General features: G+C 35.5%; 1 protein-coding gene across 7 annotated transcripts in view; it reads right to left on the reverse strand.

Annotated features, from left to right (window-relative positions):
- Window positions 1–20,088, reverse strand: part of cv-c (crossveinless c) — a 346,801-nt gene that overhangs the window by 53,487 nt on the left and 273,226 nt on the right. For all 7 annotated transcript variants that reach the window (XM_069505876.1, XM_069505877.1, XM_034979897.2 and 4 more), the window contains one exon: window positions 19,761–19,832. In XM_069505876.1, the coding sequence (XP_069361977.1) occupies window positions 19,761–19,832 (72 nt within the window). The remainder of the gene's footprint in view (window positions 1–19,760; window positions 19,833–20,088) is intronic.

The following is a 20,088-nucleotide window of genomic DNA, read 5'->3' on the forward strand; positions in this document are numbered from 1 at the left end:
TGAGCGAGACACAGTAGCGACTTTTTATCTATATATATAAAAGGAAAAGGTGACTGACTGACTGACTGACTGACTGAATGACTGACTGACTGACTGACTGATCTATCAACGCACAGCTCAAACTACTGGACGGATCGGGCTGAAATTTGGCATGCAGATAGCTATTATGACGTAGGCATCCGCTAAGAAAGGATTTTTGAAAATTCAACTCCTAAGGGGGTGAAATAGGGGTTTGAAATTTTGTAGTCCACGCGGACGAAGTCGCGAGCATAAGCTAGTTACGACATATTTTGTCTTCACATCATATACATCACACAAACACATAAGGCATGATTTATGCTAACACGTGGCGGGCACTAGCCGTGCCACGTACGAGGCGTGGACAAGGCAGGGATTCAAAACATCACGAACACTTTATATGAAGGAATTGCCTCGTACGTGGCAACGAATCGTGCCCTCCACGTGTGGTGTAAATCATCCCTTACTTTTATGAGAGAAATAGGTATTTGTCTATAAGAGAAATCAAGTTTTTATGAAAGGTACACATAATATTTTGAAAATTTTAATCGGAGGAACCATCATCACCACCCATATTATAAATGTACAAGTGTGTTTGTTTGTACTTCAACAACGTCGCAACGGAGCAACGGATTGACATTATTTTTGCATGGGTTTAGTTAAAGACCTGGAGAGTGACATAGGCTACTTTTATTCCGGAAATCAAAGAGTTCTCACGCGATTTTTAAAAACCTACATCCATTGGGGCAAAGTCCGCGGGCATAAGCTAGTTTTCCATAAATTGAGCATAAAACACAAAACAGTATTTTTAAAATTGTTGTTTGTCTGTGCACGCTTCACGAACGCAACTTATACTTGGGTAATACTCCTGGTTATCATAAATAAAAACCGCTGGCTCTAAAAAACTTAAGATTTCGCATGGAAGTTCTCTCTACAATGTGAACCCCCGCTAAGAAAAAAAATTGAAGTATGCCCAGGTTGAGTGTGCCACTTTTCCATAAAATGAGATCAAGCAACTTTTTGTCGCACAGCAAGTCGTTATTGAGAATTTGCTCTAGCAACTTTATTGCTAAATATTCAGCAATAAGGGTCATATTGCTATGAAACATACTTGTATCTAAACGGCACGATTATTCACTGAACCTGAAAATGGTTTCACGTTGAGGGGAAACTTAAAGAGCGTTTTTATCAAATCGCCGGTATTTGAGGAAACAGTTGGACGCCCTCTCTGGCGCGCTGGAGCAATATGTACTTATAAATGGGGGTCCCGGGTTCTATTACCCGCAAGAGCAACTTAGAAATCTAAACTAATATACTAGTAGACTAACTGCCGTACTCAGAGTAGCTTAATCGTTACTTAAGTTTAGTTAAAATAAGACGGAGCTCTCTCACATAAATCTGTCTCGTCTTAAGCGACTCTGAGTACGGCTGTAATACTAATAACTATTTATATAATACTAGATAATGCCCGCGACTTCATACGCGTCGATTTAGATTTTTAAAAATCCTGTGGGAGTCTTTGATTTCCCGGGATAAAAAGTAGCCTATGTCACTCTTCAGGTCTTTATCTATACCCATGCAAAAAATCACGTCAATTCGTTGCACCGTTGCGACGTGATTGAAGGACAAACCAACAAACCAATAAACCAACAAACAAACACACTTTCGCATTTATAATAAGGGTACTGAGGTAATTATAAAGAGGTAAAGTTTGTAGGGCGTAATCTCTGGAACGAATGAACCGATTTTGAAAATTCTTTCACCAGTAGAAAGCTACATTATTCCTGAGTGATATAATCATATTATAACATATGTAATTACATAGCTGCAATATGCACGGTAGGTCGTACCTATGGTCGTCTCTATGGGCGAATTTTTTATTATGTTTGAATAAGAATTTCGAGGAGTAAATGGCATGGACGAGCGGTTTCGGGTATCGCTAGTAGTGTCAAAGGGAAATGTGTGTATTTTTTGCAAATACAGAGATTTTAAGCATTTTTAGGGTTCCGTGCCTCAAAAGGAAAAAAGGATCTTATTTCACGCAAACGCATTTAACTCTGATAAGTTAGGTGCGAGCTCGGGATCTAATTTTCGGATTATTTGAATTTCGAATACTTACTTATACTTAGGTATAATAATAATTATTCCTTGTCTATTGCACATATAAAGGAAACTTTTTATATGTGCAATAGACTTAGAAAGCTGAAATGTTGTAAATCTTTACAACATTTCAGCTTTCTAAGTCCAAGGGTTTGGGGCTGGGCTTTGATGACTCAGTCAGTAAGTCAGGACTTTTCTTTTTATATTACCTATAGGTAGTTAGATTGAAACTCTATGGTCTGGTTATCACTACCCATACCTACCTATAAATACGAAAATGTGCTTGTTTTTTGGTTTGTCCTTTAATCACGTCTCAACGGAGCAACGGATCGTTTTTTTTTTTTATTGAGATACAAGTTAGCCCTTGACTGCAATCTCACCTGGTGGTAAGTGACGATGCAGTCTAAGGTGGGAGCGGGCTAACCTGGAAGGAGTATGGCAGTTTTTATTAAACCCATACACCTTTGGTTTCTACACGGCATCGTACCGGAACGCTAAATCGCTTGGCGGCATGGCTTTGCCGGTAGGGTGGTAACTAGCCACGGCCGAGGCCTCCCACCAGACCAGACCAGAAATTTAGAAATTATAAAATTCCAAATCCCTGCCAGGAATCGAACCCGGGACCTCCCACTAATAAGACCACAGCGCTAACCACTGCGCCAGTGAGGTCGTCAAAAGAGAGAGATTTTAGAGATAGAGATTGATTTATTGTAGAGATTTTTTCTTGTGTATAGTTAAAGATCTGGAGAGGCGCAAAGCCTACTTTTTGTTCCGGAACATCAAAGAGTTAAATCCACGAGGACGAAGTCGCGGGCGTCAGCTAGTAGTTCTATAAATAAACAATAGTTCAAGGGACGAACTGTCATAGGCGTATTCACGTGATTTGGGCGGTTAGGATGAAAGCGAGTTCGTTCGAGCGTGCTGCCACAGTCCACTGCGCTCGAACTAAATTTAACCCCGAGGGTAGTGTGATGTGTTCTATAGACACTGTCTGTTAGAATTTCATATTGTTTTTGTGGTGAATTGATTTTAATAGTGAACTTGCTTTAACGGTGAAGGAAAACATCGTGAGGAAACCTGCATGCCTGAGAGTTCTCGGTAATGTTCTCAAAGGTGTGTGAAGTCGACCAATCTGCACATGGCCAGCGTGGTAGACTATGGCCAAAACCCTTCTCACTCCGAGAGGAGACCCGCGCTATGTAGTGAGCCGGTGATGGGTTGATCATGATGATGATGATGATGATTTTAATAATCATGTTTTTGTCTGTACTTTATGAGGTAACTATGGATTTTATACTCAACTTTACGCGAATGAAGATAAATTTTGGAAGAATGAAGCCAAGGGAGTGTAATAATAATAATAATAATAATAATAAATATCCTTTATTGTTTTCATTATTGCTAGTAACTAGTATGTACAAGGTTATATCTAATATACTTATCTGAACTAAAAACTAACAAATAACCAAAAGGTCGCAAACTCAGCATAGCCGAGCACTGATGCTCACAAATGCTCGGCGCTGGTTTTCAGTTTGCGCCATAATTGATATTATTAATAAAAACGCACCGCACCCGTTGCGTTATATTCTCTTCATTGATCAATAAAACTTTGTATAAAGTAAACCAAAACAGTGACATAAAAAAGAACAAACTAAACCAAAATAGTGACAAAAAAGAATAAACTAAACCAAAATAGTGACATAAAAAAGAACAAAATCTAAAAAATAGCAAATTCTAATAAACCGACGTACTAGATACCTACTTATACAGTATGTAACCAGAACGCTAGCAAAAATTTAGCGTTATTGTTATACGTCCAAACGCAATCCAATACCAATAACCAATATGGTAGTTTTAGTGATGTAGTATTTTTCAAAACCGTATTTTTCATATTTTTCAAATATTTACATTACAACATTATAACAACGTGGGGTTATTCAAGAGGCGGACCAACAAATTCCTAGAAGGCCGGCAATGCATCGGCGGTTCCTCTGGTACTGCAAATGTTCATGGGCGGCGGTAATCACTTAACATCAGGTGACCCGCCTGCACGTTTGCTCGCTATCTCTATTAAAAAAAATAAAAAATTTAATTACCTACTGAAATAATCCTTTTATTGTAGACTGCTAAATTCATTTTAAAATCACAGAAAGTTACTTTGAAACTTGCGTAGAAGATAGAATAACGTATGTCGCCTACACGGTCGGCAGGCGGTAGTCGGGGCGGTTTCCTTTGTAACTTCCTACATTTCCTGTTCACGCCGGGAAACTGTGACGTGCGCCGACAGCTGGCCTATTTTACACTATTCTTGCCAACTGAAGTTTTTTTTTTTTTTTTTTTTTTTTATTGATCACGTAAATTTCACTAATACATTTTAAAATAAACAGTTCGCCATTCTCTGGAAACTGTTAAAGTTTATGTGAGGATGGCGAGTTCGCGTTATACAAATTTAACAAAATCTAGGTAAAAAACTGTTGTAAAAATTAAAAGCTGTTAATTAGTGCATATTTGTACATATAAAATATCGTTACATGAAACACTTCCTAGACCTAGACTAGGCATCCATAGAGGCACCTAGATCCAGGAAGTGCCTCTTACAATTTCTTATAAAAATCGCTCTTTTACTGTAGGTATTTTGCAAAGTTAAAGGTAAGTTATTCATTATATTTGCTAAGATATATGAACATGTTCTAGTTCCATACTTATTATTATTCTTAGGTAATTTAAACTTCTTGTAGTTTGGTAAGATGCGCAGCTTTCTGTTTCTCTCTTTACATGTTAGGTGCTTTATGTTATGATATTCTTCTTTCAGGATCGCCAGGCTAGCCTTACTTAGCACTGGCAGTAACTTGCAGTACTTAAATAATTTAGAATAATCATTAGAAAATTTTAATTTAATTTTTTTAGGTACTATGGTTTTAATTATTTTTATTTGTAAGTTGTATATGCGTAACAGATAAGTTTTGAAGGTTCTACCATAACTACTTAAGCCATAATCAATTATAGAGTCTGCCAATGCTAAGTAAAGCAGTCTCAGCGTCCTATATGGAAGTTTAAATTTAAGTATATACATTTTACTTAGGATAGCTCTTAATTTATTGCAAATATAGTTTATATGAGGGAGCCAATTAAAGCGATTGTCGATTTTGAGTCCTATATACATGTGTTCACTAACCATTTCAATGGGCGGACAAGGTTAGGACAAGTAGGTTTGTAAGTAGCTTTTACTTGCAAGTTCGATAATGTTCATTTCACTGGGACGTTGTAGAGAAAAGTTTTCAGATATAAACTTTGAACCTACCAGGCTAGGCTACAATTTAGTACCCGAAAAATCATTTGCTTTTTTATCTCTGTGAAGCTCACATCTCTGCTAGGTATATTACTCAATTAATAGGTACACGTATGTAGAGCACTGAGCACTTAGCTAGCGAAGTCGAATTACCACATTCGGCTTTGTGAACCAACAGTGTACATTTGAGAACTATAGTTCAATTAGGGTTGCCAACTTCTATCGCTCGGTATAAAGTCTGGCGACAGGTGATAGTACTGATGATTATTGATATGATACCACAAAAAAAAACGCGGAAAAAAAATATTAAAAATCCTATAATTGTGTAAAAGTATACAATAAATGGCAAATAAAACATCTGACAGACGCGAGGGGTCAACGAGCGTTGCGTAAGTAGGCCACTCGGATTCAATGCCGCGTTGTAGGCGGGGCATAGACCCGAGTTTTGCGCGCTTGAAAAATACTAAAACTACAAAATGAGGCAAATGGTTATTGGTATTGGATTGTGTTTAGATAGTCTAACAATAACGTTATGTTTTTGCTAGTGGTCTGGTTAAATTCTGTATATGAGCCCTGTTTATTCTTTAATGCGTAGGGATATCAAAACGCTAGACTTCTGTGCTAAGTACTAACAACTTTGTAGGTCCAAGGCTGGGTGTGTGTTGCTGATAATGAGTCAGTGAATCAGGACTTTCCTCCTATATATTTAACTAATTATATGATTATGTTCTTTCAGTGCCAACCATTTTTTTTAAACATTGGGAAATGCGTTTACGCATCCCTCCCGAAAACTGCCGAGAGGCGACCGGAATACCCAATAAAACCCAACGGCGCTCCTGCACCAGTGCACTTGGCCTAGCGACTGGGACACTGGGTCACGGGAACATTTGTGCAATCAGCGACCTAGCCAGCGTCGTTCGCTGAGGCGGACTCTCGGACCTAGTCCCCTCACTACGCGTTTGAGACGCACCAAAGAATTGCACGTCCCAACTCGGAATCAAGGGACTCAATGGTAGGTCGGAGCTCGATGGTAGGCGGCGATCTTTCAGTGCCAACCCTAGCTTAACATGCACTCAAGTTACACAGAAACAGAGAGAATTTGTAGGTGTTCTCCGCATGAAATGGTTTATTTAATACTTGAAGCTTTTAGGGCTGTCTGAGTCTGGACAGCGGAGTTCAGATAATAAGAAAAAATAGCTAGTAAGTATCTATATTTTTAAGTTTTTAAAGAAAAGCTTTGGCGACGCTCACTTTCCTTAAGAAAAGGAAAAGTCAGAGGTTTTCATATTAATGATATTTTCAATATGGCTTCGCTTCGTTACATACCTCACTCCACCCGATATTAATTTTTTAAATTTGATTTTATATTTATTTAGTCTTTTTATTTTTCATGACTTTTAATTCGCTATTACTTTTTTTCATTCTGTTAGGTACAAGTTAGTGTTTGACTGCGATCTCACCTGGCGTATTTGTAGAGCTTTGAAGCCCGCAACATACAATATCAACGAAAACCTTTTCCCGTAAACCGTCGTCCAATCCGACATAAAATAGATACTTAACATAAGTAGATAATATTGTTGGGCGGGTCTTTCAGGAATCTGTTGCAGACAGGTGTGATGGACAGCCCTACTTGTGAACAACACAGTTGATATGGTTGACTTGTGGTGGACGCACAATAGTTTGTGTGGACAAAACGATTTTGTCCCCGATTTCAGTTGCAAATCTAAATTGAATAAGTAGGTACAGTGTACCTACACTATTCATTTCTGAGGTAAAGGAATCTACTTAGTTGGAAATGCTTTGCTTGAAGTCTCAAGATTCAGATTCAAAGATTCATTTCAAAGTAGGTTTCACTAGGTATACCTATTATAGTTTTTGAATATAAAATGTTCAATTTTATAAAAGACAGTCCGTTCTGAGAATATTATCGATTATACATTATACCTAACTCTTCGATTTTCCCGGATAAAAAGTAGCCCATACTGTGTCCGGGATGCAAGCGGGATACCACGGAATTTTTTAAATCCCGTGGTAACGCTTTGATTTTTCAGGACATAAAGTAGCCTATGTTCGTCCCAGGGATGCAAGCTGTCTCTCTACCTGTTAATTTTATTTTTTATTTTTATAAAAAGAATATTAGCCTTGTTAAATGACTAATATTCCCCTTTCCTTTCCAACTAAGCGTCAGGCTTGTGGTAGGAGTAGGTACGACAATAGTACAAAGGGCGGGGATTGAACCGTCGACCTTTCGGTTTTCAGTCCACTCCTTTACCGGTTGAGCTATTGAGGCTCTAAATTAAATCGGTTAAACGGATGGTCCATGAAAAGCTAGCAGACAGACAGAATGACAGATAGACTGACTTTAATTTTAATTTTAATAGAAAGCCAACGGTATACAAAGAAATAATTATTTTATGACAACTAATATAAACTTGAGACTATCAATGCATACTCACAGGCTAACTCAACATTCGTAGCTTTAGTTTTTAAGTTCGCGTAAAACTTATCACCAATATAGCTATTATCATCTTACAAAATGCAACAACGGACTATCAAAAAGTGTAGTATATTACCTATTTTGAATCAATCATTTGATTTGATTTGATTTAATCTAAAACTTCTAAATAGTGATTAATACACACTTAGTTATAAATGGCTTGTAAACTTTTGATTTCAAGCAGTAAACATGAACATTGCCAGTTAAAAAACAAAATGTAAATATTGTATTTACTTTTGTAAATCAGAGTACCTACTTTTGTAATTTGTAATCAGAGAAATTCAATCAAAATTCTGAAAAGTTTTATTCATTTGAGCGTGAAACTTTAAGGAAATCGTCCATTTTGAATAATATTATAATTCTAAGCCTCTAATTTACGTTGACCTATTTCTTCGTGATTGTCTTCGGAAATTTCTCCAAAACAAAGAAAATTGTTGCGAAAAACTGATCAAGCTATACCTATCGAACAATGAATATAATTACAAGAAAAATATTATGCAGACACCAGCAGACACCTATTTATAAATTTTTACAGTGTTTTAATTAACCAGGTTTTTTAAAGTTTTATAATTCAAATACATGTTAACATTGACAGATTGCAGTCTAAGATGGAAGCAGGCTAACCTGGATGGGGTAGTTTTTATTAAACCTAGACCTCTTTGGTTTCTACACAACATCGTACCGGAACGTTAAATCGCTTGGCGGCACGGCTTTGTCGGTAGGGTGGTAACTAGCCACGACTAACACGCCACTAACAAAGCCACCCAGTCCAGACTAGAGATTTAGACTCTATAAAATTCCTAACCCCCGCCGGGAGTCGAACCCGGAACCTCCCACTAATAAGACTACAGCGCTAGAGAGGTCATGGAAATTTGTGTTTTCGGTTTTTTTTAACAGGTACTTAAAATACTTAAGTACCAATAAGTTTACAACAAAATAACGTAAAAAACGTTATTTTATTAACATTTAATTAATTCCATAAACACAAAGACTTGCCAACATAAAGGCTTTTAACTTATTTCCGCTAGTAAGTTAAAAAAGTTAATAAAAACTGCAACAAAACATCCTGTGGAAACACGTGCAAACTGCAAATTGACTTTTACAGGCTTTCAGTCTGTTCAGTAAATAAATTGAGACCGGAAATTGATTCTGCCCGTGTTCCACCAAAAAGCATGCATTGTTCTTTTTTTTAATTTTTAACGAAGAAAAAATGTGATTTTGGACGAGTTTCAGATGAAAAATTCTGTTCTAAGGCTGATTTTTTTAAACAGCAGATTTTTTCGCCATAAGTAGGTATAGGTATTATAAATGGGAAAATGTGTTGTTTACTAACTGATGATTACGGCTTTCGTGTGGATTTAGGTATTCAAAATCCCGTACGAACTCATTGATTCTCCGGGATAAAAAGTAGCCTATGTCACTCTCCACGTCTCTAACTTGTACCTTTGAAAAAAATCACGTCAATCCATTGCTCCGTTGCGATGTGATTGAAGGAAAAACCAACAAACAAACGCACTTTTGCACGTGAATTTTTGCAAAGATTTAGAATTATCGAATAGTTTTTAAGATAATTGTAGTTTAAGACGAGAGTGACATTTTTGTCAATAGGTACTTTAAATCTCAGAAAAGTGTTTCCACGGGACTCTTAAAAACCTAAATCATGCGGGAAAAGTTGATTTCTAATACAATAGCTGCCAAAACGTCAAAAATATAGACCGACATTGTCCCCGTGTAGGTATATATACATACATAGATTTTCAAAATCCCGTGGGAACTTATTAATTTTACGGGACAAAAAGTAATCCATGTATGTCCCCGGGATGAAATATACCTACCTAAATTTGTATCAAGACAGACAAACAGACAGACACACTTTCACATTTATAAGTAGATACAGTATAGTAGTATGGATAAGGAACTCGAAACACTAAATTTAAATTTTGTACCGCTAGGAAAAGGATGTGCCTTAATCTCTTCTTATCATAAAAACATTAATTAAAATTTATTCATAGCACGAAACTGTTTGAAGAAAAGAAAAGCTTTTAAAAGTTCCTAATTCTGCCGTGTCACGGAGATACGAAAGGGCTATTAAAGCCGACACCTAAATCCTTTTAGGCTCTGTATACGTACTTACTTGTATTACATATTTAGAAAGTCGAAAAGAAAATTTGGGCCGTCTTTATCTATCTTCTTCTATCTATCTATACAATATCAAAGCCTCGATTGCTCAACCGGTAAAGGAGTGGACTGAAAACCGAAAGGTAGACGGTTCAAACCCCGCCCGTTGCACTATTGTCGTACCTACTCCTAGCACAAGCCTGACGCTTAGTTGGAGAGGAAAGGGGAATATTAGTCATTTAACATGGCTAATATTCTTTTAAAAAATATATAAATATAAAAAGACCGGTCCTGACTGTGACTGACTGACTGAGTGATCTATCAACGTAAGCCTAAACCACTAGTTAGAAAATTGAAATTTTGTCAGTACCTAAGTACTAACGTAGTAGGTATTGCAACTTTTTTGGAAATTCCATCTCTATGGGGGTTATATAGCGGATAAAAGTTTGTATAAATATCCGTCATTTTCAATGATATCAACTAGCGAACCGAACCGGCTTCGCACGGATGCAACTTTTTTATTTTGAAAATAATATAATATCAGAAATAATGTAGCTTTTCTATGGGTGAAAATTATTTTCAGAAAAGTTCCAGAGATTACTACTTCCTACAAACTTTACCTCTTAATAATATAATAGTGTAGATTTGGTATTTAGGCTGCGAATTAGAGATAAAGAAATACGTGTTTTACGATTTTTGTTAATTTCACCCCTAAGAAGTTTAAACGGGGAGGGGGGGGGGGGTGTTTATAATATGAAAGTCCGTTATTTTTCCATGCAAAATAGGATTAATTTGATGTTTCGGTCATTAATAATAAAGTATGTAATTGTTTGCGGTTTTTAAGATAACCATTATTATTATATTAGCCATATTAAATGACTAATATTCCCCTTTCCTCTCCAATGAACCGTCGACCTTTCGGTTTTCAGTCCACTCCTATACCGGTTGAGCTATTGAGGCTATATAATTCTACTCGAGAATAGCTTAGGTCAATCAGTATCGAAAAGGTTACTGAATCGATATCCTAATCCCCTTCAGGGTCTGTATTGGTATAAGTCTATATTATTCAGAAAATCGCAAAGAAAAGCCGAGCCGGGTATATTGCGGTGTATGTTCACGGTTGACTGGACGAAAAAGAGGGTATTCATTCACCCGAACTCATTTATAACAGTTAATCGAATCCACGGACGACTGCCCGTCGCCCTTTGTGTATAGTTAATTGACGCTCTGTCAACCCGCTAGGCGAAGAGCTAGTGATTGCTAGAGTTACACCATTCGGAATTTTTTTATTCGATGACTAACTACGGCCCTAACTAACTAAAAAGCTGTGATAGCCTAGTGGTTAGGCCTTCTAATCGGAGGTCGGGGTTTCGATTCCGGGCACGCCCTCCTCTCTGCTCACCTCTAACTTTTCGGAGTTACCTATATTGTGCATTTTAATTAATTAAATATCACTTGCTTTAACGGTGAAGGAAAACATCGTGAGGAAACCGGCATGCCTGAGAGTTCTCCATAATGGAAACAAAGGTGTGAAGTCTACCAATCCGTACATGGCCAGCGTGGTAGACTATGGCCAAACCAAGGCCAAATAATAAAAATTAAATAAGTAGAATGTACATATTCACCAATTGCAAGTTTCACGCTTTATTGGAGGCGAAAGGTGAGGTTAGGTTAATATTCTTTTCTTTGAGAAAATGAAACCTCAATTTTTTTGCGACACGAAAAACTGTAATATTATTTGAAAATTGTATTAGGGATCATTCATCTAGAACGTTCGACACGGCGAAAGCGTCCAATTTAGTGATTTTTAGGGTTCCGTACCACAAAAGAAAAAAGGAACCCTTATAGGATCACTTCGTTGTCGGTCTGTCAAGAAAACCTATAGGGTTCTTCCCGTTGACCTAGAATCATGAAATTTGGCAGGTAGGTAGGTCTTATAGCACAATAAAGGGAAATGAATTTGTGGTTGCATCACAAGAAAAAAATTAAAATGTGTACAAATAATTAGTATTTTCAAAGTAAGATAACTATACCAAGTGGGGTATCATATGAAAGGGCTTTACATGTACATTCTAAAATAGATTTTTATTTATTTTTATGAATAATAGTTTTTGATTTATCGTGCAAAATGTTGAAAAAAATACTCGAGTAGGTACGGAACCCGGTTATTTGGCCGGTTTTTTAAAGGTTTCACGTGTTTTTTCTACGTTTTATAGGAGTTGCATTATTATACCTGCCCTTTGTGATGAAAGTGAGAGGTGAATGGCTTAGATATTCGCTTGATCGTACATGAGAGGTGGTCCTATTTTACTTTGGTGAAGATCTGATGAATATCTTCGGAGATGAAGAACAGAACTCCTCAATAGATAAGAGTAAATTGCTCGTGATCAGTGTAACAGCTTAGTAAACAGTAGGTTTTTAACCAGGCATATCATATTTTAGTACGATGGGGCCACTAAAAATTGTAAAATAAAAAAAATTCAAAAAATAAATAAAAACCGACTTCAATAACCACCAACACTAAAAAGTAAAATATAATTTAATTTATTACCCAATATATTATGTATACAAGAGTTATTGTAGTTCTATAGTAATTTTTTTGGAGTCGGTGCCAATGCGGAGTCGCAAAACACTATGAAGAGTAGATAGACGGTTCGTGCGGCTAAAAAAACAGAATAACTACAGTTCACGAATAACAACGTTATAATAATTATGTTATGCAAGTCACATATTCTTTATAATTTTAAATACACATCAAAAATTGCGAACCGGCAGGAATCGAAGAATTTCCTATTTAGAAATTTCCTTCAAGTGTAGGTAAAAACAGTATCAAAATTATAAAACACATATTCTTTGCTTAGCTAGTCACATGTTCTCAAAGCTCACAAGAATCCCTACTGGGACCTGTATCGTTTAATATTAATAGCTTATACGATATTTGTGTTACGAGGTATATGGATCAATCCCTATACAATACACGCATTGTATCCGATTATACGCATATGCGCGCTAACCTTGACTGCAAAACGGGCATTAAATCCTCACTATAAGTGGGTACAGATTAGTTTATCGACTCAATTGCATCTGTGCACTAGGGCCTTGGATAAATCAAAAGCGAGACGTGAACAACGCGCGATAGCAACGTTGAAATACAAGAAGTTGAAATACAAGGCTTTTAACGGAGTTTACACAGCGAAACCGTGCCCTTTAGGGTTCGGTAATCGATAGTATAACAAGGAACCCTTATAGTTTCGTCCAGTCCATATTTTTTCCATTTGTGTTTGAGTAACCAGCCATTTAAAAAAAAACCAGAAGGTAAAGATTAAATTTAGCACAGTTATAAAATTCTGTTACCGCTTACACAGAGGCATAATTAAAATTTTGAAATTTTAGGTAGTGCCTTCAAGTTAACTTCTTGATACCTCGTTAAAAACGTATTTCTTTTTACTTTATTTCAACCAAATAATACCTAATTGTACATTTTTCCGCTTCACATTCTGAACCTCTGGAGTTTATGTGGATGTTGCACATTCCTCTTATAGATACTGAACTAATCTAGATAATAAAAGGTATATAAATCAAAACTGGAAAAAATCGAATTTTAAAATCATTGTTAAGTTTGTTGGACAGTTTTTGAAAAAATGTTTTTTTTTCGTCTCGCTTCGTTTATGTCCAAGCCTTTATAATAATATTATGATAACTATATGATCTCCCGAGTTGGGGCGGGAGGTTTCTGTAAGATCTCACAAAATATGACTTACGAATATAAAATATACGGCGTAGATAATTATTATGTTCTACGCGATATTACTATTATATTCTTGTACACCTCTATATCCATAACTCCAACAATATTATTACCCGACTACGGCAAAGCCAAAAGGAAGGGTTATGATTTTAGCAGTCTATGTATGTATGTATGTTTTTTAATATCTGAGCTTTAGAAATAAAAATTAAAAATTAACAAATAACTTGTAAGCTGTAGGTATGCACAAAAACATGAACTTTTGAGGTGTAAAATTTCACACATTAACGTAAAACTTCTTACGTTTTTGTGAATTTCGCATGCCATTAACGAAATTCATATAACAAACAAGCCATCACTAAAATAAATTCAAACAAGACAGAAAAAACCATAGATACAACTTATTGTAAAAAAAATCACTTACGTTTATTATTGACCATAAATTAGAATTGAAATGCCATCTAGGTTTGCAAATAAATAACACTTAACAGTCAATCAGACTAATGATCAGTAAAATATGTGCACACCCAACCAAACACACCACAAAACTGCCATGCCTGATGGATCTACAAATACGTCCAGATAAAAAATATTTTTGACATATCTGTTTTCGTTCTGCTGTCAAAAATACCGACCCCCTGCCTTGTCACTCCAAAACTAAGAAAACTACTCCTGTGAATTCAAAAAACCCTTATTTTCATAGCACTAAGGCGTATAATTGTGCGTACATTTTTTCCAATCTGCAATATTTTGATTCCTTGTTCGGGTCACGTCCGCGACGTCGAAGTTAAATGGTTGTAGTAGATTTTAAATCTTACTATCTTATAAATAGAATTCAAAATAAGAGTTTGTAGTAGTATTTCGAAGAATTTAGTCATTTTAAAGGATCGTTTACCTGAATGATAAGACTAATCGCTTATGGTTTATTTGTATTTTGTTTTGGCATGAGAATGACGTAAATGATATTGTGTCTTTTTTATGATAGGCGGGCGCCCTAATTTTTTATAATATTTGTAGAATTTGGGAATGCTTACACAAGATAAATCACTATCCATTTTTTTGATTCTGTGATTTTTATTCTAAATAATTCAATTTATATTCAGGATAGCCGTTGCGCTATATCTTGGGCCTACTTACGTCTGCAGTTTAATGCGTACCTACTGTACACCGATATAAAAATAAAAATATTTTGTATATATAAATTAATAACATTATTTGTCTCAAATAAATTTTGCCGATCAAAGTAGTATTCCGTTAGTTTATGGTTTTTATTATTTTAATAAATTTATGGTATTTATTATTTTGATAAAATATTTCATATTGTTGATTTTTTGAAATAATATAAAAAGCTCAATGAACTCAGTTAAAAGTTACAACTTTCAAAAAATAAATATTGATTTAGTACGGAACACTGCAATTCAATTAAGTAACACCAGTTTTTAGGGTTCCGTAGTAAACAAGGAACCCTTATAGTTTCGCCATGTTTAAAATTAAAATAGACCGTAAAATGCGTCATTTGGTACCAATATTTGAGGCGGATCCTTTGGAGAAAATAAAATATATCGTAAATTATGTTATTTGTGTGAATCTGGGCATTACATTACTCTTACAATTTCCTTTAATATTTTATCTTAATAGGGAAAGATTATGTAGGTATAAGTAAGTTTTCCGTCGTAAATTTTAAGAAATTAATTTTCTTTATTTTTTTCTTCGGAAAAGCCTAATAATAATCGCGAAATTACATTCGTAATTTTCTCCGTGCGTTAGGTAGGTAATACAAGTTTTTTTTTATTTTATTACCAAAATACCGACTGTAAATCATAAATTGTTGACTAAAAACTGGAATAGAGTCGACATTGTTAAATAATTTATTAATAATAAAAATATTTTTCCCAGGACAGTCTAGTCTGCGTCATAATAGCCTACCGGAAGACCAGCCTTCACTGGAGTCGAGCTTCAATAATACCTCAAAATCGTTATCTTATCAACGATAACGCTCACACGCAGTGCGAGCCAAGTGCGAGTCAGACTCGCGCTTGGCTGGTTTTTTGTTAACTTTTTCAATAATCCTATTGTGTATGAATTGTTGGCTTTATGCAACCTTTCAAGTGTTATACGAAAGCCGGGTTTGGAAATGATAAAAGTAAAAGCTATGTCGCCAAAGGTTGGCGCCATGCCTATGACATTTTTTTTCTTAGTCACCCTACTATTATTACTATGAATATGATGTTGGCAATGTTTTGTTGAAAACATCTAACAAAATCAAAAATACAGGTCACTAGCTTATTCCCGCGACTTCGTCCAATCGTATTTTACACCCTTAGGGGTTGTATTTTCAAAAATGTCTACGTCATAATAGCTATCTGCATGCCAAATTTCAGCCCGATCCGTCCAGTAGTTTGTGGTTTGAGCTGTGCGTTGATAGATCCGTCAGTCAGTCACCTTTTCCTATTATATATTTAGGTGAACAAGCTAAGGAACCCTAAAAAGTTACAATTTTAACATTTCCTCATAGAATGCGTTCTCATATGATGTCACAAATAGGCAAGAGTGACTGAGCATATTGCGTCTTCCTCAAAGGATAATTTGGTTGATATTGTCATCGTGACGTGACCGTTAGAATTATATAGACATGATCATACCATAGAATTGTGATATGAAATTTTTTAAAGCAAAAATAAAGAAAAAAAATTAAGTTAAAAGTTTTATTACTTTTTACGAAAAATGTCGCTTGAACTCTCGGGATAACCATTCCATTTGACAACTAGTCAAATCAGTAACTTTTTATCAAACGTTAAAACGCTCGCTTAGTAGGTACCTACGCGAGATTCTATGAAATAATGGTATGTGACGTCACATATTAATGACGTACTTTTTTATTTTAATCTATAATTTAAAATGACTATTACACTTAAAACTAACAAAGGACGTGGATTTTACGTATTTTGGAAGACCATCTATTTAATAATTACTGAGAAATAATTTATTTTTGATGTAGGCAAATACCCAATTTAACTAGTAGTTAGTAATAATGGTAAATAATCTTAACTAAAACGTTCAAGAAAAGCAATGACGCGTTTTATCACCATGAAGCTGTGACGCGCCTTTTTAGCGATAATATTATGACGTTACACATTCATCCATACATTAACATTAGCATGGATGACTCGCGCGGATTCTCAGTTTTATTTCCTACTTTGTCATTCATGTGACAAATATTTCCTTTTAACCATATTTATTTATAGGTTTGCATATGTAAATTGTATAACGTGTCATGAATATTTATTATCTTTCTAGATATAAAAGGCTCCATAGTTGATTGACTCATAATAAGCCAGAGATGGCTAGACATTTCGGAAGTTTGAAACATGGTAGAGCAATACGTACTTATAGGCAATCAATCAAATGGAATTCAATCAAAAAGAATTTTGATTAAATTCTACGTCGTATTTCGAAAAAAAAAAATCGAAATTCTATAACATGAAAAGGAACAGCCATTTAAATTATTATAAAAATACCCTTTCTTAGAAAAAAAATATCTATTCAGTGGTTCTGCAATTTCTAAACTAAATTAAATTGAGTGGAATCTAGTGCTATCCTTTTTATACAGGGAGCATTATGAAAGGGATAGCAATACAAATTAGACTTGTTATTTTAGTTCAGTTTAGACTTTAGAGATAGCACACAACAGAGTTAGACACAATGAAAATTAAAATAGTAAATACTCGGAATATAGTCATTAATATGAAAGTTCTCAACTTTATTTCTGTATCAAAAAAACAAATCAAAATATGTACTTTAAGGATAAACATTAATTTTTCCTTAGCCTAGCTAGCTAGAATGATGGAATCATTTAGATATCACTTTGACATAAATGCATACAAATTAAATATTCTTATTTCCATTAGTCATACATTTTTACTAGAATTGAACGATGACATAGGAATCTCTAGGACAAGTGTTTCTAAGTTGATTGAACAAGTTTTTCCTAAACAAGTCTTAACAAACTGGGAAATCCGAAAGGTTACAGGTTCTACTGACCATACCAGCTTTCTGTTCGAAATGATACAAGTATCATTAAAAGTAATATCTGTCCCGGCTGTACTCACGTGCTTAGTCGTCGTTAGCCCGACTAGTTTCGAACCCATCCGGGGTCCTTTTTCAAGGGAGTCAGTTCGCGCACGCGCCGCGGTTGTGACTGCCACAACTGTGGACTGTGGCTAACGTCGACTAAACACGTGTACTCACAGCCGGGACAGATATTATTTATAATGGAAATCACTCACGGTAGTTTAAACGCTAAAATATCATTAAAAGGTTTAATATAATAAAGTCAAATGCGTTTGATGACACGTCTAATTCATGTAAACTTTAAATAAATAAATCTACATGAAAATATACTGCCGTCTTTTATTTAACAAGCGGCTTACCCAAACAGTAGGTACTTTTCGACTGCCAAAAAATAAATGTAAGTTGAAAAAAAAAATTAAAATTGGTCCATTAGTCTTTGAGCTAATCGCGAACATATCTACATAGATGCATAGGTACGTACGGATCGAATACATAACCTCCTTTTTTTGAAGTCGGTTAGAATAATATCCATACTATAATATTATAAATGTGAAAGTGTGTCTGTGGACATAGGCAACTTTGGATCCCGAAAAATAAAGAGTTCCCAAGGAATTTTAAAAAACCAAATCCACGCGGATGAAGTCGCGGGCATCAGCTAGTTTTTTATATTTCTTAAAAAATATACCATTATTTTTGGGGCGCATTCATATCAAGCTAGCAGATGAAGCAAAGAATAGCGCTCAATTGAGGAGGATTTGGCTTCATCTCTGCAGCTGAACTTCGTTACCAACTCTCCTACATACAGGATGTTCATAAAATGTGTCTTGGAATAAATAAAGAACATTTTATTAAAGTTAGGTACCTAATAGGTAAAATTAGTCATGGAAAAGATTTAAAAAATGAAATTGTTTCAAATTCTTTAATAAACGAACTTTATTAAATTAAAAAATACCGGATTTATTTATCAAAAAGATTATACTTATAAATAGTAGGTATGTGGTATGGCGTATTGATGGTGATACTAAATTCGAGCCAAAATACTGCGTAACTCTAAAAAAGGTCCAATTTGAAAGCGTGGACCCGCGAACTTTCGAACATTGAACTATTTATGCGCTGCGCTGTGCTGGAGGGGTCAGCAATCTTGGAACACCCTTTATATCTGGGACAAGCAGCGGATAAGTATGATTAATAGATTCTTGGGGCAGGTCGGAATCCTATTTAACTAAACTCTTCCTTAAAGGACTTTGACAATAGACACCCACACACACACACACTTAATTTTGTATAATATGAGAATCCACATGTAGGTAGGTATAGGTAGTAGGTATGGACCATACTAGTATTATAAAGAGGTAAAATTTGTAAATTTGTTTGTAGGGTGTAATCTCCGGAACTACAGAATCGATTTTAAAAATTCTTTCAATAGTAGAAAGCTACATTATTCCTGAGAAACATAGGCGTTATTTAAAAAAAAAATGAGAGTACTGTCACAAACTACCCGTGCGAAGCCGGGGCGGGTCGCTAGTAGGATATAAGATAATTTAAGTATAAGCTTAAGTTAAAATAAAACTTCTAATTACCTATAAAAATTAGGCTAAATGTAGTTCAATTGAACTCATTAGCACTCAAACCCCAAATCAAACAAAATTAATCAAAAACCAGCTATTACTTTTATTAGTAGATACACTAGCTTATGCTCGCGGCTTCGTCCGCGTGGACTGCACAAATTTCAAATCCCTATTCCACCCCTTTAGGGGTTGAATTTTCAAAAATCCTTTCTTAGCGGATGCCTACGTCATAACAGCTATCTGCATGCCAAATTTCAGCCTGATCCGTCCAGTACTTGGAGCTGTGCTTTGATAGATCAGTCAGTCAGTCAGTCACCTTTTCCTTATATACTATAAGAAGATTATAAAACTCACCTTCGTACATCTGCGCATATTGGGGAAAGCCGGCCGCTCGCAGCCATTTGCATGCCTCCGCTGCTTCGATCTCTGCAACAATAATGTAATCTTTTAGAAAAGTTCGCATTTCCATGATAAGGGTTTTTACTAGATCTCCAAAGAGATTGCGCATTGTAGGTATGCACCCACGGCTCTATAAGACTTGGAGCCTGTAAGGGCCAGACCTTCGTTATTTTATAAACGCTGAAAGTTTCTATGTGCATTGTCCCTAACACAAGAAAATATTTTAGCGTTTAAATTACCGTGAGTGATTTCCATTCTAAATAATATCTGTCCCGGCTGTACT

The sequence above is a fragment of the Maniola hyperantus genome, chromosome 21 (genome assembly GCF_902806685.2).
Source record: "Maniola hyperantus chromosome 21, iAphHyp1.2, whole genome shotgun sequence".
Classification (NCBI taxonomy): Eukaryota; Metazoa; Arthropoda; class Insecta; order Lepidoptera; family Nymphalidae; genus Maniola; species Maniola hyperantus.